This window comes from Anser anser, assembly GCF_964211835.1.
Source record: "Anser anser genome assembly, chromosome: 26".
NCBI classification, from domain to species: Eukaryota; Metazoa; Chordata; class Aves; order Anseriformes; family Anatidae; genus Anser; species Anser anser.
Window position 1 is genome coordinate 5460564 of NC_139747.1, and position 17936 is coordinate 5478499.

General features: G+C 44.5%; 2 protein-coding genes across 13 annotated transcripts in view; one reads left to right on the top strand and one right to left on the bottom strand.

Moving 5' to 3' along the window:
* Positions 1-17936, bottom strand: part of VAMP8 (vesicle associated membrane protein 8) — a 500499-nt gene that overhangs the window by 361019 nt on the left and 121544 nt on the right. The window lies entirely within an intron of this gene.
* Positions 1-17936, top strand: part of AAK1 (AP2 associated kinase 1) — a 90066-nt gene that overhangs the window by 23750 nt on the left and 48380 nt on the right. For all 12 annotated transcript variants that reach the window (XM_083812074.1, XM_083812078.1, XM_083812079.1 and 9 more), the window contains exons 3-6: positions 4057-4175; positions 6153-6261; positions 11832-11974; positions 17617-17738. In XM_083812074.1, the coding sequence (XP_083668200.1) occupies positions 4057-4175; positions 6153-6261; positions 11832-11974; positions 17617-17738 (493 nt within the window). The remainder of the gene's footprint in view (positions 1-4056; positions 4176-6152; positions 6262-11831; positions 11975-17616; positions 17739-17936) is intronic.

Consider the following 17936-nt stretch of genomic DNA (forward strand, 5'->3'; position numbering starts at 1 on the left):
ATCTTTGTCCAGATTTAGCAAAATTGGGGGTTGGACTGGGATAAACCAGGAAGAAGCTGGTTGTGGTCTGAGGCTCTGGGAGCTGAGGCAGCTGGGGTGGTGGTGGTGCAGCTAGGTAGCGTGCAAAGGGAAGGGATAAACAGTGGGGAGTTCACAAGATAGTAGCTCAAATGTACTAGTTTTAATGTTGTTCTGAAAAACATCGGAGTTCAGTTACGTGCTGCGTGAGTGGCGTAAGCAAAACGTGCGTGTTCAGCGCAGCAGTGAGCAGGTCTCCCCGGCAGCCAGCAGGAGCTGGGCAGCGCCTGGCCTCACCGCTGCAACCCGCAGGAGAGGATGCCCATCAGCTTCTGCGAACAATTCCCTCTTCCACGGAGTGTGTGGTAGGTGAGAGAAAACTCTGAAGTCCATTCAAAGTCTTCCCAAGGCAGTGTGGGCTGTGGTCCGGGTGCTTGATCGCTTGGTGCCTTCCTGGGCTGTGCTGAGCAGCCACGCTGCCCGGGGCTCTCTGATGCTGCCAGGTGAAGATTTCAGCCGTCTGCTGGGTCCTCCTGCTCTCTGTCATAGTTTGCTGAGGGGTGAGCTGCTTTTTGTGCCTGCTGCTTACCAAGGAAGTTGTTGCTGTGGGAGTACAGAAGCCAGTTTGGAGGTGCTCGACCTTCACAAAATTATTCCAAGTGTCCTGCAGACGGACTTCAGTCTTGTTTTCCTTGAAGCTGTTTGTGTCTGAGCAATGCAGCAAGCAGTTGCTGTTGTTTGAACTTCTTCTCTCTCCCTTTCTGCTTCCTTCGTCCTCCTGCTGTTTTACTGAGTGCTTTGCAGCCCTGCTCTCTGCATGCAAGGCTGGCGGTGCTGAAGCCAATTAGCAGCAGAAGGTGTAATAAATGCTGAGGAATTCAAATTGAGGTGGCGTTTTTCACACCTTCTCAGATTTTAAAATGTGCAGTGGCTACCTGAGGGAAGTTAGATGTTCTTGATGTTGCTGTGCCTTTCTGGACTACATCCCGGGTACAGTGAAACACTAGGCTGTTAACTGTTATTTGGAAGGAATATTATGGCCTATTTTAACTAAGGCAATTGGAGCAGAGGACATAATAGTTGCTTAGAAAGTAAAACATAGGCATCCTCTCGTGAATGGATGTGGATCATCAAGTCTTGCATCTCAGATAGCACAGACACTTACTGTAGCTTCCTGTATAAAAATTGCTGTATGTAGCCTGATTAAATCAATACTTGTTTTCTCTGGAGAGAAGCGTGCTGCTTTTACTAGTAGCAAAATTGTCATGCTTTAATCAGCTGTCAGTGGGAGTTTAATAATAAAGTAACCAAATTGGTAGGTGTGTTTGCAGGCAAAATAAGTTAAATGATTTTGCACAGCTTCCATTTGTGGTGGTGTCAGCTGAAGTTTGCAGGAGTTGAAGATAAGGAAGAGAAGGACACAAGAAGGTAATTTTCCTTTGACTTGTGTAGGAACATCAGATGCACGCCAACTTCTCGGCAAACTTTGCAGCCATCCTCCTTGGGAGCAGTTCCACCTGAGCTATGCAGCTCTCGCTGCTCCACTTGGAAGATGCTCCAGGCCATATTTCTGTCAGGTCCCAATATGCCGGTGTTGCAGGCCTGTATCAGCAAGCATTTTTTAATTCTTAATTTCTCTTTTCTTTGAGCTGTTGGGGTGGTTTATCTCTGTTGCAGAGGCTGTGGTTTCCTTTGCCAGCTGGCCCTGGTTGCTTGTAAGAAAACCTGCATGATGTACATATCCTAGTAAGGGTGCTCTAGGAGTGCAGTGGTTAATTAGTACAGGATCCAGAGTAGAGGAAAGGTACCTTGCACAACACTCTGCTAATGAGATCTTTGGTTGGTGTGAAGAGTTGCCAGCCCCACTTCAGCTGAAGCAAATATTTAGAACAAGATGGTCCTTGAATTTAGTGGATCTGTGGTTTTTGTTTTTTAAAAAAAGAAAAAAAGTGTCAATTGATCTATTTTTGCTGCTGCTCAGCATGTGTTCCTGTCTGCTGAGCGTGGTACAGGGAGCAGAGAGAGGGTGTCCTGCTGGCCTCCGGGCCTGGCAGGAGGAGCTGCGAGAAATGAGCCCTTGGAGAGGAGGGGAAGCTTCTGGTGGACAACTTCGGAGTTTCTCATTTTAAAATAAACGCAAGTCTTGTGGTTCCCAGAACATTTTGATGATGACTGAGACTCTGTAATAAAAAATTTTTTAAAAAAGTGTTTTCTCTGGGATTTCTGTGATCCATAGAAGTATTATACAGAAAAAAATAAGCCCAAACCTGATCTCTCCGATGATTTTAAAAAGTGTGATATTTTAAGAAGGTGGGAAAGTGGTGCTGATTATGGGTTCCTTATTTCTTACAGCTCCATTACAGGCTGTAAGGTGTGTGTGTGTGTGTGTGGAATCAGTTGCGTGCTGTCTTGCTTTCTTCAGCATAGACATCCATTGGGCTAAAGATAGCCCAGTGCGATGCGCAGATTTGTTCCCCAGGAATGAGGCAAATGTGGCCAGGATAGGACAATAAGGCTGCGGGTTTAGGAGTTCTTAAAAATGACGTGTAATTTGAGATGCTCAACTTGAAGCAGCTTAAGGGAGAGAGACAGGGTTATTTTTGTGTCTGAATTTGAGGAAAGAAATTAGGCCCTCCAGAACTACAAGGGTTTTCAAGCCTCTCTAGCAGGACTGAGCAGCATGTGTATGGCTTGCTGTGTCCCAGGGCCATGTCCCATTTTTCTGAATTTGAATATCCATTTTGCAGCCTGGTTACAGTTCTTTAAGAACCTGAATAGAGATCTTCCCACTTCCCTCTCCCCACACACCAGTGACATCTTTTTGCAGTTTCTCTGGGGCAGCTCTGCATTACCTCTGCTCCAAAAAGTCAGTGGGGCTTCCCTGGAAAACCCAGCGGGTCTGGTTCCCATGACAAATTATGATGTACAAAATGAAGTGCTTGGCTAAGAGATCGCTGTTTAGCAGCCCTGGCGTGGACGTACGTTATCTGCACACAACTCTTCTATGCTTGTTCTGGAAGATGGGCTTTGGAGTGCCCAACCCGTTTGTTGGTCAGTGAGGAGGGCTGTACTTCGAACGTAGCAGCGTTGTCTGTTCATTCGTTCCTTTTCAGTCTTTTCGTAGTAAAAAACAAATTCCAATTCTAGTAAAAGCTTCAATGGGCCTTCTTGGCTGTTTTTGATTTGTGAACAGCTTGTAAGCACCAGTTGTTGCAAGACTGGTGTTGTCAAATGCAATATATTTTAACACTAAGTCTTACAGAAATGGGGTTTGTTTTGCTTGTTGAATTTTATATGATAGGATGGAGCTTATGTGAGTGCCAAATAACCACTAGTAATAATTATGTACAAACATATCAAATATAATCATGTATTTATTGTTGATCAGGTGGTTTCTGGCAGCTTTTAAAGAATGGGATATGGTAACAATCACTTAAAGGCTCAAACCCTGTAAATGGGAGCTCTTTGGGATGTGACTGAGTTTTTATAGAATCACCACTCTTGGTGATTTCTTGGTGGACCGCAAAATGGATTATTTTTTTCTTGTTCTGTCCTTCTTTTAAAAGCACTAATATCAAACTATGTGTGGGAGATGGATTTCTTCTGTTTCTTACATTACAAAGCTGGTTTGTGCAACTTAGATGCTTCAAAAGTTGGGAAGCCTTTTAAATTCAGGCCTTCAGTAATTCAGTAGATGCTCTGTAGCTCTGATTTCTGTCCAAGGCGGTGTTGCTGTTTATACTTCATCTTTCTGCGTCGTAATGGAAATTGATGGAGCAATGAAGGACTGTCTGACAGGACAAGAACCAGGGTAATTGCTTGTTATAACTGAGATGTTAAATGTCTAGGCAGAGCTGGAGTCTCTGGAGCTAAGGAGATGTAAGGGGTGCTCCCACCATGGTGCTGTTAGCAGCTGCCGAGTGCCCTCCCTCTTCTGCCTGTACTCAGAAGGCAGGTGGAGGCAGGGACAAGGGTTGGAAGCAAGAACTGGGAAGTTTTTGTTTTGTACTGAATGGGATAACTTTGTGTTTTCTGCAGGTGGATTTGCAATAGTGTTTCTTGTGAGAACTAACAATGGGATGAAATGTGCCCTGAAGCGGATGTACGTCAATAACGAGTACGACTTGCAAGTCTGCAAAAGAGAAATCCAAATCATGGTAAGTCAACGCTTTGTAGTGGGGACCCTGACTAGGAGGGGAACGTCATGAGAGCTCGGTCACCTTCTGCCTTCGAGCTGTGTAGTGTTGCATCACAAACTGTGTTCTTAGTAAAATTGTCATTCTTCTAGAAACACCTAGCTCTTAGAGTTGCACAGCTATGTAAAAAAAAATCTTGGATTGAATTGTTTAAAACCTAAATTGTTTTAGTGGTCAAGAGAAACACAGCAGCTGAAAAGGCAGAGGGAATCTCGGGAAAAGGAGGGGACGAAAAATCTTCTATGTCAATGCCAGACTTGATGGGAAAGGGAAGAGCTGAAGAGGTGTGTGCGGTTTGGGGTGTTTCTCTTCGAGATTTCATCTCGAAGGCTAATAATTCTGATTCAGCAGTTTCTGAACACAAATCAGTACATGAATGGAAGACTTCCATGCCAAGATGAATTTGTCACAACAGCTTCTAATCTTTTGGTTTAGGATGAGGGCTATATCAGTATTGGTGAGGCTGGTGGGTTGAAACCAGTATGTGTGGGGTAGTTACTGCCTTGGCTTGTTTCTGTAGATTATTGGATGCAAGGCATTAGGTAATAGGATAGCTATTTTAGTAGTTGTTTTAAACAATTATTAATCTCTGAACAAATAAAACATTGAGATGATCTAAATGGATTTGGTTAGTCTTGCTTGGATCCTAGTGAATGTGGGAAGTGCCACTTTTGAAATTGTATTTGCAAGGTATCAATGAACGTTTTGAGTAACTGAAGTGGAGAAGAAAACAGAAAATATGCATTCTGCTAATTCATAATGTGAAGTATTTGTTTGGGATAGACTATCTTCTTATCAGAAGCTCTTACCTGTAGCAATTCAGAGTGTTTTTTAAAGTAGCTTTTAATTAGGTTAATACCTTCAAAGTTAACTTCTGGATTTTGTGAGATAGTGCGGTGAGGTTTTGGGGCATACTTTGTCATCACCATAGCTAATGCTACATGGGAAAGGTTGAGATTAGATCTTACATCAAAGGTTTTAACTGTGCTCACAAAGCTTGTTTACTTGGATTTTAATTGCCAGTGCTTTCCATTGTCTCTGTCTTTTTGGTGTCTCTGAAATGTGTGGCTAACCTGGGAAGCGAATGCAAGAAGTGTCCTTCTGACGTGCTCGCTCTCATATTGAATCTTATCATAAGCACTAATCTTTGTGAAAAACAAGTACATCAGTAAAAGGAAATCTTATTTCCTAGCTTTTGTGCAATAAAGAAGCATTTTAAACTTAGCTTTCTGCAGCACTACAGAATTACTGAAGAGAGCAAAATGTTACCAGCAAAATCTAGATTTCTTTTACTGGTAAAGCTGAGCACAGCATGGGAGTGGCTGTCACACCTGGAAACGTGTGTAACTCTGGCAGTCACAAAAACGACTTCCCTGCAGGTTCAGCATGTCATAGATAAGTCATCGGTATGAGAACTTGCGCTTTAATCCATCAAGGCATGTAAAATAAGGTACTTCTAAAACCAAGCTAACAACTTTTTTTTTTTATTTCCTGAGTGGTTTTTAAGCATGCAAAGATTTGAGAGACTGTTTGTTAGTGGAAGAGAGAGGAAGGAGAGGAGAAAAGTAAGCAGAACATGAATTGTGCACAGCCACTGCAAAACAGCTGCCTTGTTCTCCCCCCTACATAAAGGAGGAGCAGCTGCAGTGAGCTTGGCCTTGGCCATCCAAGGGAACATCCAAAAATCTGGACTCACTGACCCCTGAATGAGTTAGTTCAGTAGGTTGGTTGGTTCTCAGTTGTTTGTCTCAGGTCCTTCTGGAAGCAAAACAGGTAGAGACAGACCTTAGATTTGATCGAGTTGTATGCAATGATTAATCCAAACTGGCAAAAGCTTGTGCTTAGGCAGGGAAAGAACTAGGAAAGCTGTGCATTGTAGATTAAAGTGCTACTCATTCTATATGGCTGTCTTATGCTTTGAATATATTTACCTTGCAGCGGGATCTATCTGGCCATAAGAACATTGTTGGATACATTGATTCCAGTATAAACTCAGTAAGCAGTGGCGATGTGTGGGAAGTGCTGATACTAATGGACTTCTGCCGAGGTGAGTGTGGGCTCACAGCGTTCCTCGTTGGTAGATAGGCCCTTTCCAGTGCTTACAGGGAACTTGCACAAGTCAAGTGGGTTTTTGTTTGTTGGTTTTGGTTGTCTTTTTTGTTTGTTTTTTAAATGGAAGGATGGAGCAACCTTATTCCTAGGCCTGGTCCATCCTTGAATACCAAAGAACTGTTTTGAACAATGCAAAGCTAAACTAAATGTAGAGAAGTGGATGATATGTGAGGCTCTGATAGGACTGTTACCACCTTTGCCGCTGCCCAGGATGGCTCTAGATCCTTTCTGTTGTGAAAGGAACCCGTAAGTATATGTTGCTGTTTTCCGTAGGCTGGCCACACAAAAAGTTGCTCTTCTATAGCGGCTAGGCTGTGGAATGAAATTGTTCTTCACAGTATGTCATACTGCAAGCTTTTTCTGTTTCAGTTTGACTTAGGATTGTTCTTGAAGAAGCTTGAAATGGGTAATGTGAAGCCAAAAAGCATTACTTTTACCTCTGACCTTTGTGTTCGTCTGTCTCTAGCCAGACAGACTCTTCCACTTTTTTTTCAGCTGTCCCAAAGCTTTGATCTCTTATGGCTAGAACTTGGTGTTTGGAAAATGACGCATATGCTGTACTCAAATGCCTCTTGCAGGAATAGAGTGTTAAGCAAAAAGAATATTTTGGCCAGGCGACTTCAGGAGTCTGGCTGTTTTCAATGGTGGCAACTCATGGAAATATGTATTCTCAAGACTGTTCAGATTTTTAACTGAAGCCAGGTGCATCATAGCAAGAACATTTTGATTCTGAAATGCCTTTAAACATGTACTGTACATATTTCTGTCCTGCCACGCCATCTTTGGTTCGTTTTGGTGCAGGAATCTTGACTGGCTTGTGTTAGGTTTATTTGCTTGCAAAAGGAATGTTATGCGTGGTTTTTACAAAGAACTTCTGTTATGATTCCTTTAGAAGTTTAGTCCTAAACAGCACAGGAAATGTTGCAAGAAAGGGTCCTGGCAAGGCCAGTAAATTCATACCCAGCTTTATGTTGCAGAGCCCACTGGAGGGAAGTATAAACCATGACAATTCAGAATCTTTTCCTGCCAGCTTCATTAGCTTCTCCACTCTGTGCCAGATTTTGGGCTTATGAAGTAAGCTCTGTCTTTCTAAGGCCTTTCTGTCCATTTGAAAGGAGAAGAGCTGCAAGCTTGCAGATACCATCCTTGACGCATGCCTCTCTCTGTGTCCAACACTGAGGCGGAAGCATGGGAATTGAAATTTTACGTTTCAATTCAATTCAGCTTCACCAGATCAGGATGAGGAAGTTGACGAGGCCTTCTACAGGCAGCTGATAGCAGCCTCGCAATCACAGGCCCTGGTTATCGTGGGGGATTTCAACTACCCTGACACTTGCTGGAAGGCCTACTCAGCCAGCCTTCCGCAGTCCAGGAGGTTCCTTCAGTGTATTGATGCAAATGGTGGACGTGCCAACTAGGAGAGGAGCACTGCTGGATCTTGTCCTCACTAACAAAGAGGGGCTGGGTGAAGCAGTGAAGGTTGAGGGCAGCCTCAGTTGCAGCGACCATGGGATGGTGGAGTTCAGGATCTCATGTGGCAGGAACATAATACCGAGCAGAATCGCAACCCTGCACTCAAGTGGAAGAGGAGAGTCTACAGATTATTGAAGGAAGGGCTGGCCACTTTGGAGGAATATAAGGCTGTTGTCAGAGGATGTAGGGAGGCAACTGAGAAAGTTAAGGCCTCCTGTAGTGGGTTTATGTGGCAAGGTTTTGGTGGCAGGGGCCCATAGGGGTGGCTTCTGCAAGAAGAATCCAGAAGCTGCCCCGTGTTAGATAATGGCCAGAGCTGGGCCACTAAGCGATGTTGTTTGCCCCTGTGTGAAAGCATTTTTAAGGAAGGGGAAAAAATGCTGGGAAACAGCAGCTGGGAGCGAGAGAGGAGTGAGAAAGCTCTCTGCAGCCACCAAGGTCCATGCAGAAGGAGGGCAGGAGGTGCTCCGGGCGCTGGAGCTGAAGTTCCCCTGCAGCGTGTGGAGAGGCCCCTGGTGGAGCAAGCTGTCCCCCTGCAGCCCATGGGTCCCACGGCGGAGCAGATTTCTGCGCTGCAGCCTGTGGAGGAGCCCACAGCGGAGCAGGTGGATCTGCCCTGAAGGAGGCTGTGGCCTGTGGAGGACCCCCACCAGAGCAGACTCAGGGTTTAAGCTGCAGTCCGTGGAGAGGAGCCCACGCAGGAGCAGGGGACCTGGCAGGAGCTGCTGCCCATGGGGGACCCAGGTTGGAGCAGTGTGCTCCTGATGGATGGACTCCGTGGCATGGACCCCTGTTTGGATCAGTTCTTGAAGAGCTGCTGCCTGTGGGAAGCCCACACAGGATCAGTTTGGGAAGGATTGTATCCTGTGGGAGGGACCCCAGTTTGGAGCAGGGGAAGAGCGTGACCAAGAAGGAACAGCAAAGTGCTATAGACTGACTTCAACTCCAACTCCCCCATTCCCATGTTCCACTTGGTGAAAGGGGGTGGAAGAGTGTGGATGGGGGTAAGGTGTTTTCGATTTCTTTCCTTTGTTTCTCATTTTTCTAGCTTGTTAGTAGTAAATAGACAGTAAATCTTACCATCTCCCTACTCTGAGTCTGTTTTGCCCGTCATGATAATTGTTCAGTGTTCTCCCCGTCCATGTATCAACCCTTGAGCCCTTTGCATATTTTCTCCCCCTTTCCATTTGAGGAAGGGGAGTGAGAGAGCAGCTGTGGTGGAGCTTGGCGGCCCACCCAAGTAAAACCACCACACCTCCTCAGAATTAAACCTTGCAAGAGGGCTCAAGGACAACAGAAAGGGCTTCTTCAAATACATTGCAGATAAAACTAACACTAGAGGCAATGTAGGCCCCCTGATGAATGAGGTGGGTGCCCTGGTGACAGAAGATAAAGAGAAGGCAGAGTTACTGAATGCTTTCTTTGTCTCTGTCTATAATGCCGGAGGCTGTCCTGAGGAGCACTGTATCTCTGAGGCCCCAGAGGAAGTCAGGATAAAGGAGGAGTTTGCCTCAGTTGATGAGGACTGGGTTAAGGACCAATTAAGCAATTTGTACATCCATAAGTCCATGGGTCCTGATGGGATGCGCCAATGGGTGCTGAGGGAGCTGGCGGAAGTCATTGCTAGGCCACTCTCCATCATCTTTGGTAAGTCGTGGGCATCAGGAGAGGTGCCTGAGGACTGGAGGAAAGCAAATGTCACTCCAGTCTTCAAAAAGGGCAAGAAGGAGGACCCAGGTAACTATAGACTGGTCAGCCTCACCTCCATCCCTGGTAAGGTGATGGAACAACTTGTCCTTGGCTCTGTCTCTAGTCATATCAAGGATAAGAGGGTCATTAGGGGCAGTCAATATGGCTTTACCAAGGGGAAGTCATGCTTAATCAACCTGATAGCCTTTTACGAAGACATAACCAGGTGGATAGATGATGGTAAAGCAGTGGATGTGTCTATCTTGATTTCAGTAAAGCCTTTGGTACCGTCTCCCACAGCATCCTCGCAGCTAAACTGAGGAAGTGTGGTCTGGACAATCAAGTAGTGAGGTGGACTGTGAACTGCCTGAAGGAAAGAAGCCAGAGGGTTGTGGTCAATGGGATGGAGTCGAGCTGGAGGCCTGTAGCTAGTGGACCCTCAGGGGTCAGTACTAACACCACTGTTGTTCAATATATTCATCAACAACTTGGATGAGGAAACAGAGTGCGCCATCAACAAGTTTGCTGATGACACTGAACAGGGAGGAGTGGCTGACATGCCAGAAGGCTGTGCTGCCGTCCAGTGGGACCTCAACAGGTTGGAGAATTGGGTGGGGAGAAATTTAGTGAAATGTAACGAGGTCAAGTGTAGAGTCCTGCATCTGGGCAAGAACAACCCCAGACACCAGGAAAAGTTGGCGACTGCCCTGCTGAAAAGCAGCGAAGGGGAGAGGTACCTGGGGTTCCTGGTGGACAGTCGGATGACAGTGAGCCAGCACTGTGCCCTTGTGCCCAAAAAGGCCGATGGCATTCTGGGGTGTATCAGCAGGGGTGTGATTAGTAGGTCAAGAGACGTTCTCCTCCCCCTCTACTCTGCCCTGGTGAGACCACATCTAGAATATTGTGTCCAGTTCTGGGCCCCTCAGTTCAAGAAGGACAGGGAACTGCTTGAGAGAGCCCAGCACAGAGCCACGAGGATGATTAAGGGAGTGGAGCATCTCCCTTAAGAGGAAAGGCTGAGGGAGCTGGGTCTCTCTAGCTTGGAGAAGAGGAGACTGAGGGGTGACCTTATTCATGTTTATAAATCTGTAAAGGGTGAGTGTCAGGAGGATGGAGCCAGGCTCTGCTGGGTGACATCCAGTCATAGGACAAGGGGCAATGGGTGCAAGCTGGAACATAGGAGGTTCTGCTTACATATGAGACAAATCTTTTTTACGGTGAGGGTGACAAAACTCTGGAATAGGCTGCCCAGGGGGCTGTGGAGTCTTCTCTGGAGACATTCAAAACCCGCCTGGACGTGTTCCTGTGTGATGTGACCTAGGTGTTCCTGCTCCAGCAGGGGGATTGGACTAGATGGTCTTTCATGGTCCCTTCCGATCCCTAGGATCCCTAGCATTCTGTGATACATTGAATTTCCCCTCATTATCCTCAGTTTGTGATAAACAGCTGCTTAAACCAAGTTAATGCATCTTTATGTGCACAACTGCACTCATTTTGAGCGCAAAATATTCACAGCTGAACTACTTACTTATCGGGCTCAGCTTTTCTTTAGAGCTTTTGTACCTTGGTTATGAAGTTTTCCAACACGTATGTTAAATGATACAGTTCCCTTTGCCAATGGTTCAAAAATGTATTGTTTTTTTTCCCCTCTGCGTGTCGAAGATGTTTAGAGGGGGAAGAACTCTGTGGATTTTTTTTTTTTTTTGAAAAGTCCTTGACAGCAAGAGAATCTCGAAGTTGAGGCAAATCCAGGACTCATTCAAAGAGTAACAAATGTGGAAGGTTCCACTTGTACAGACAGATTTTGCCAGTCTATGATTTTGGCCAAACCATCTAGTAATGTATGTTTTATGGAGTCTTCTTCCTCCCTCTTGCAGACTGTTTTGTGGACTGTGGGTGCCCCGCATTCAGCACTCTATTCATCTAGTCTGACAAAAACATTTACTCTTGAGGACGAAGGAAAAAACACTGCTTAGTTAGAATTATATTTCAGTGTTAACACAGCGAGGTGATGAGGGCCTTAGAAGGTAACTTGCTGCTGCTGAAGCATAGTCCAAAGACAAGATAAGATGCGATGTCTGCCGGCAGATATGAAAAATCCCCTTGGATTTAGGCAAAGAGGGAAGAAAATTGAACAAGATGACAAAGCAAGTTCCCAAAAACCTGTGGGGGGGGAAGCTTGTTACAAACTTTGAATTTGAACTCATGAATCTTGTGTGCTGACTGTGCAGCCACAGTTTAGGGAGCAGTCTAAGACAAAGTAGGTCTGGTAGGACTGGGGCTTGGACAAGACTGGATCTGATTTGGCACACTTGCTCTCATTCTTGGCATTTTTCTCCTCAGGAGGGCAGGTGGTGAACCTCATGAACCAACGCCTGCAGACAGGTTTCACTGAGAATGAGGTCCTGCAGATCTTTTGTGACACCTGTGAAGCCGTAGCGAGGCTGCATCAGTGTAAAACACCAATAATCCACAGGGATCTAAAGGTGAGTTGTGGACTCCAGTAATACAGGAGAGCGTGTGCATGCTTACACCATGGCAGACAGGCTTTGAAAGCTGGTCCTGTGTTTCTGTCCTTTGTAACAAGGGAAAGTTGGGTACAAATGCCTCTCTCTCTTGGAAGATTTTTGGGGAAAAAATGTCTCTCATTGCCGCTTACTATATGTTTACCATCTATAGATCTACTTTATAAACACAAATGTTTGAATAATTCTGTTTTGCACAGATGTGCCAGAATGTATCTGATGAATTATTCACAGTGACTTTCTACCACCTGAAACACTGTTGATATTATAAGGTAGTTCACAGAAAGTGCGCAGTAAATCCGTTTCCTGGACCCACATTAAAAGGATCACCCCAGAGATGTTGGCCTTGGGTCAGGAGTTGTTAGAGGCTTTTGAAACTGGTCTCTAGCTGTTGACTGTGCAAGTGAATTCTAAGGCTCTGTGCGCTCAGATGGGAGCAGAGCAAGGCCAGCAGGGAGAGCTTTTGAAAAATCCCACACCTATAATCAAACACACACAAAAAGACGTTCCCTTTTCTTCTCAACTAGATCATAAAATGCATGAATAATATATTCACACAAGCCGCCTTCTTGGCTGTACATTTGAAATTCAGATGTGCTTTGTGGGTCAGTCTGCTTTCAGAGCCCTCAACAGATGCTTGTTTCATGCTGCTGGCTATTGTTTTATAGGAGCAAAAGATAACTCGTGTGCTAAGAACAACCAGGCAGCGCAGGGGAAAAAAATTCTCAGGGTCTGGTACGCTTTAGTGTGTTTCAAATGATCATGACCCCACTGCTCAGTTAGTTTAAATGTATGAAACAAGTCTGACATCTGTTTTTCTAGAGTGCTGTGAAATGGGTGGAGTCCTATGGATTTGAGGACTGAATTTAAGCCTATGGACATCTCCCAGGAGTTTGAACAGGCAAGGAAAGTTGGGGTGAGAGAATAAGGCTTAGGAGCAAGAACCTCTTCAGTTGACATTAACCCCTGCTATTATGGTTTTGGCTTCAAATCCTTCTTTTTTTTTTTTTTTGTAAAAAAAACCAAACTCATTGTGTGGTAAGTGAATGATTTCATTCACATCTGTAATGGATTAGTAAGTTAATCTTTAGTATTACTCTCTATATTGAAATGAACTCTCAAGTTCTGGTTCTCTTGGTTGGTAATTTGTGCCTGAGGTTAGAGACCTGGCTTTTCTCTGTTTTAAGACATGTTTTCATAGAATGACTTGGGTTGGAAGGGACCTTAAAGATCACCTAGTTCCAACCCCACTGCCATGGGCAACGATGCAACCCATTAGATCAGGTTGCCCAGGGCCTCGTCTAACCTGGTCTTGAATACCTCCAGGGATTGGGGCATCCACAGTTTCTCGGGACAACCTGTTCTAGTGCCTCGCCACCGCCTGAGTGAAGAAATTCCTCTTAACCTCTAATCTAGGTCTCCCCTCTTTCAGTTTAAAACCACTCCCCCTCATTCCATCATTACCTGCCTGAGCAAAAAGTTGCTCTTTTTTTTCTTTTTTTTTTTTTTTATAAGCCCCCTTTAAGTACTGAAAAGCTGCAATGAGGTCTCCCTGAAGCTTTCTTCTCTTCAGGCTGAACAACCCCAGCTCTCTCAGCCTTTCTCTATAGGAGAGGTGCTCCAGCCCTCTGATCAACTTTTTGGTCCTCCTCTGGACCTGCTCTAACAGCTCCACATCCTTCCTGTGATGGGGGCCCCAGACCTGAACGCGGCACTCCAAGGGAGGCCTCACAGGGGCAGAGCAGAGGGGGCAATCACTTCCTTCCACCTGCTGGCCACTCCTCATGATGACCTCTGGAGCTCCAGTTGTAACTGGGGATCTAAGTATTAACACGGAATTGATGATTTAGATACGTGTTGACTTTGAGTTGAAATTGAATACAAAGGCGGAGCTGCACAAATCCAAGAGAGATTAAGGGCCAGAAAGGTTTGTGAATGATCAGAGTGTAAGGAAAGGCATCTGCTGGGTAAGTGGTTTATGAGTGAATGTAACCCTGTCGAAGAACAGGCAAATGTTGACTTTGTAGACATACTTTTTCTGCCTTCCAGCTCTTTGATTTTACCCTTAACAGTGGAGGTTCTTGCCCTGAGGGATCTGCCAGCAGAAGGGATTCATGAATAGTCTTTAAGCCCTTTCAGACAAATTCAGCTCTGTTACTTTGTGACCTTGATTTTGAGTTAACCCAGCAGGCTTTTCCTGAAGCAGAATGACCTGTTGTCATGAAAAAGATGGTACCTGGCCCCTGTGTTCATGGTTTTCATTCGTGACCTGTTAACTATCAGGAGGTGTGTCGGTGTGCCCCTGTCTGCTTACAGCTGCATGATGTCCTGTACAGGATGTGCTGGTTAGTTTCATGTGCTTTGATTGCCACAAACACAGGTGTACACTGATGCTGCATTTTCCTGAAAAAAATATAAAATTTGGAAGATTCTCAGGTGCCTCTACTGTAGTTAGACCCTTGTACAGGCCGTGTAAACAAGGCAGTAGGCTTGCATCATGTATTGACCTTTGCTTGTTCTTGCAGCTATTTACCTCAGCCTCAGGGTTAGTAGGCCATTGATGCTGCAGGGCATTACCTAAAGTTTATTTTTGTTCCTCTCTCACTGGAGTAAGAATGCTTCCTGTGCCTCTAGTTTGGGCCTTTTAACAGCAAAGAACAAATGACCAAACCTTCTGACTGTCTGTTGTATTTCCCTGGCTGTGCAGTCTTTGCTTCTGTGTTGGAATCTGTCTAGAGAAAACTGTCAGACCCTGGAGGGAATTGCATTTAGTGAGGTGGAAGGGGTGGAAGAATTTATCTAGTGGCAATGATAATGATTTAAACGAGTACCCCGTATCTGGTGGCAGTTGTCTGCATAACTCGTTTCACATTTAACTTTGTCTTTCCTGTCTCATATGCAATAGCTCACTTTGTTTTAAAGCAGCAGCTTAGAGCTCAGCTTAATTTTTACATCTCTGAGCTTTCTGCGGCGAGTGGTCTCCCACTTCTACCTGTGATACTTCTACTAGTTTGAAACCGTCTGGTTCCAGGAGTAGATAACTGGCTGACTTTTCTTGTAAAAGACAGTGAGATACAGCAAAATCCTATGTCAATCAGCACAGAGGAGGTTGATCAAAACACCCTTCTCCTTTGCTTTCTCTACTTTCTGAAATAACTAGAATGCTGTACTATTATGCTGAGGATTTAGTTTCTTCTGTTTTCATTTTATCAGGAATCTTGCCAGTGTTGCACTTCTCTGTGGTATGATAAGACAGTTATGCTGTGCTGCTCTCATCTCTTTGCCTTCTTTATTATGCACCTTTGTAATGTCAAGTCTTGCCCTAATGCCACCAACAAACCTTTGCTTGGAATTTGTTTGGACAGCGCTGTTCCGTGTGACCTGTAAAATTACTCGGTCCTCTGATGGCACACCCTTGTATTGACCATGTTTAAAAACACAGCGCAGGCCAAAGTCAGTTAGTGCTCACAGGTGTCATGTTGCATTCATCTTTTTGCTCTGAAATACTAAATAAGCTTTTGGAAGTAAGTAGTGAATAGTGCTGGGGAGGAAGAGAAACTGAAACATCTTTAGACAAACCTGTAGGTGCTGGGAAGCAGTCAGAAAGGGCAAGGGCGCCTCAATCATGAAACCTTCCCAAATCACTACCTGCCCTTAGACATACCCATCTTAGAAGTTGTGGTTATGAGAGGATGAAGTGTGTTGATTTTGCTAGTTGAAGAAAGTCTTATCACTTGCCAGTCTGTGGCTATGCAGTGTCTTTTACCACTTAGTTTTAGCACAGGTTAGCATTTGTTTCAGAGAGTGATGACGAAAACTAATTACGTTTTGTAGCTAACAGAACTTAAGGCGACTCATAGCTTTCCCTTGTCGATTTTTATTTGGAGTCCAAATCTGATTTTGTATGTGTCAGAAACATTCAAGACCACAGCTGGAGTTGTAGGCACTCAGAAGTGCTGAAAATTGGACAGCTTTCTGGGTCTTTGACTGGAAAGAGGCACCTCCGTCTTGTTTGTAACAGACAGGCTCCTTGGGCCTGGCAGCCTGTAGCAGTAATTCAGGTACTCTGCTCTGCTGGTTTAGTGGTTCTTGGTTTTTGTTGTTTTCTTCTCTGTTAGTTACTGATCAAGCCTGCTTGCTGAGTATTCCAGTGCTAATTTTTTAATAAAACTTGCAATGAGAAGTCACGTCAGACTTCTCAGTCAGATAAAGCGGAAGGAATCTTCTGGAAATGTTTGCAGCGTGTTTGAAGGGAATGGGGAATAACGCTGTCAGTGTTGATCTGGTAGGGAGAACATCTGTGTGCAATGGTTTGTTCAAAGCAGATGGATGGCAGAGAGGGGAAGGGGTTTTGTTTAACCCTTGGTTTCGAGCCAGCATTTTTCCCCTCAGCTGCTCTAATTTGGCTGGGTTTTCTGGTGCTTAAAAGGCTGACTCCTTCATTCTCTTTTTGTAAAAATGGTCCTTGATGGGGAAGTCTATTTCAAAAAGATTTTTAGTGACTACTTATGTGATGCTTTTTGTTGGTGGTAGTGTTTTTTGTTTTTAATATACAATCGGTATGTCTTCTTGTTGTATCTCAGCATTTGGCTTTGACTTAGACAATTTTTAAAGTTTTTTTTTCAATATTCCCCTGAGAGAACATGATGTTAATCCTATCCACTGTATAGATGAGAAACTGGAATGTAGGGATGATATGCCAAAGCAAAGAACTGAACCCAGGTTTTCCATGCCTTGTGTCAGTATCATAACATTTGGATTGCTTTCTTAGGTGGATACACGGCAGATTTTTGTTAATGCATGATTAAGGGGAAGTATTTAGGAGAAAGGCAATGACTCCACTGATTTTCAGCTACCACAGGTACTTGTTTCAGTATACTGCTGCTTGATTCAAACTGGCAAATAATATTTCAAAGAACGGGGTCATATTTTCAGCATCCTGGAGGAGCCTCTGTTGATGCAGTCACTGTTTAGGGACCGTGGGGTATACAATGCGATAAAAAGCAGCTGAAGTGTGAGCATAAGGTTAAGTTTGTTATAAATAAATCCCTAAGTGACAAGTGAACTGCAGGGAAAAAAATGGAGTTGTATGCTAATTTCATGAAGTATGGAAGTGTGTGTTGTCATTCATTACTATCCTTTCTTCTCCACTAGACAGCGAGGGGTGTAGTTCATTACAAAGCTGTGGAGAGCTTGTATTAGCTGTCCCAAATTGAGATTGCAGACTGTGCACTGTATTGGCTGAAGGAAGTTGGGCACTGAAGACACTGAAACATGCAGCTCTTATCCTGAAGCACGCAGTAGTCTTAAAAGAGGCAGGGTGATGTGTTTGCAGAAAGAGAATGAAAGAGAAGGAGAAAGGAAATGTGGCAGAATGGAAGGCAGCGTTACAACTATGCTTCTGTGATTTGACTTCTATTTTAGGAGGTGTGATAGTTTTGATGCATATTTTCTTTGCTGTCATGTTATGCGTTTGTCTGACATGTCTGATATGTTTTCAGGCACTAAAAAACCTGGGTCATCTAAAGAAAACAAGTGGGGGTTTTTTGTTTTTGTTTTTTGTCTAATGGAGTGGTTTTTGTATGTGTCTGCAATGCTTATAGGTTGAAAATATCCTGCTGCATGATCGTGGCCACTATGTCCTGTGTGACTTTGGAAGTGCCACTAACAAATTCCAGAACCCTCAAACAGAAGGGGTGAATGCGGTAGAGGAGGAGATCAAAAAGTAAGTGCTTTTTTTTTTTTTCAGAGTGGACATAATTTGAAGGGTAATTTTTCCATGTACTGGGACTAGGTTTTACACGTGCCTGTTGCAGCAGGTTGGATGCTGCTGCATAGAGGGACCTGCTAGAGGTAAATAAGGGCTGGGGAAAGGTGAAACAATAAAGCCCTGAGCTTGATGTAATTGCCCTAGACCTGAAGG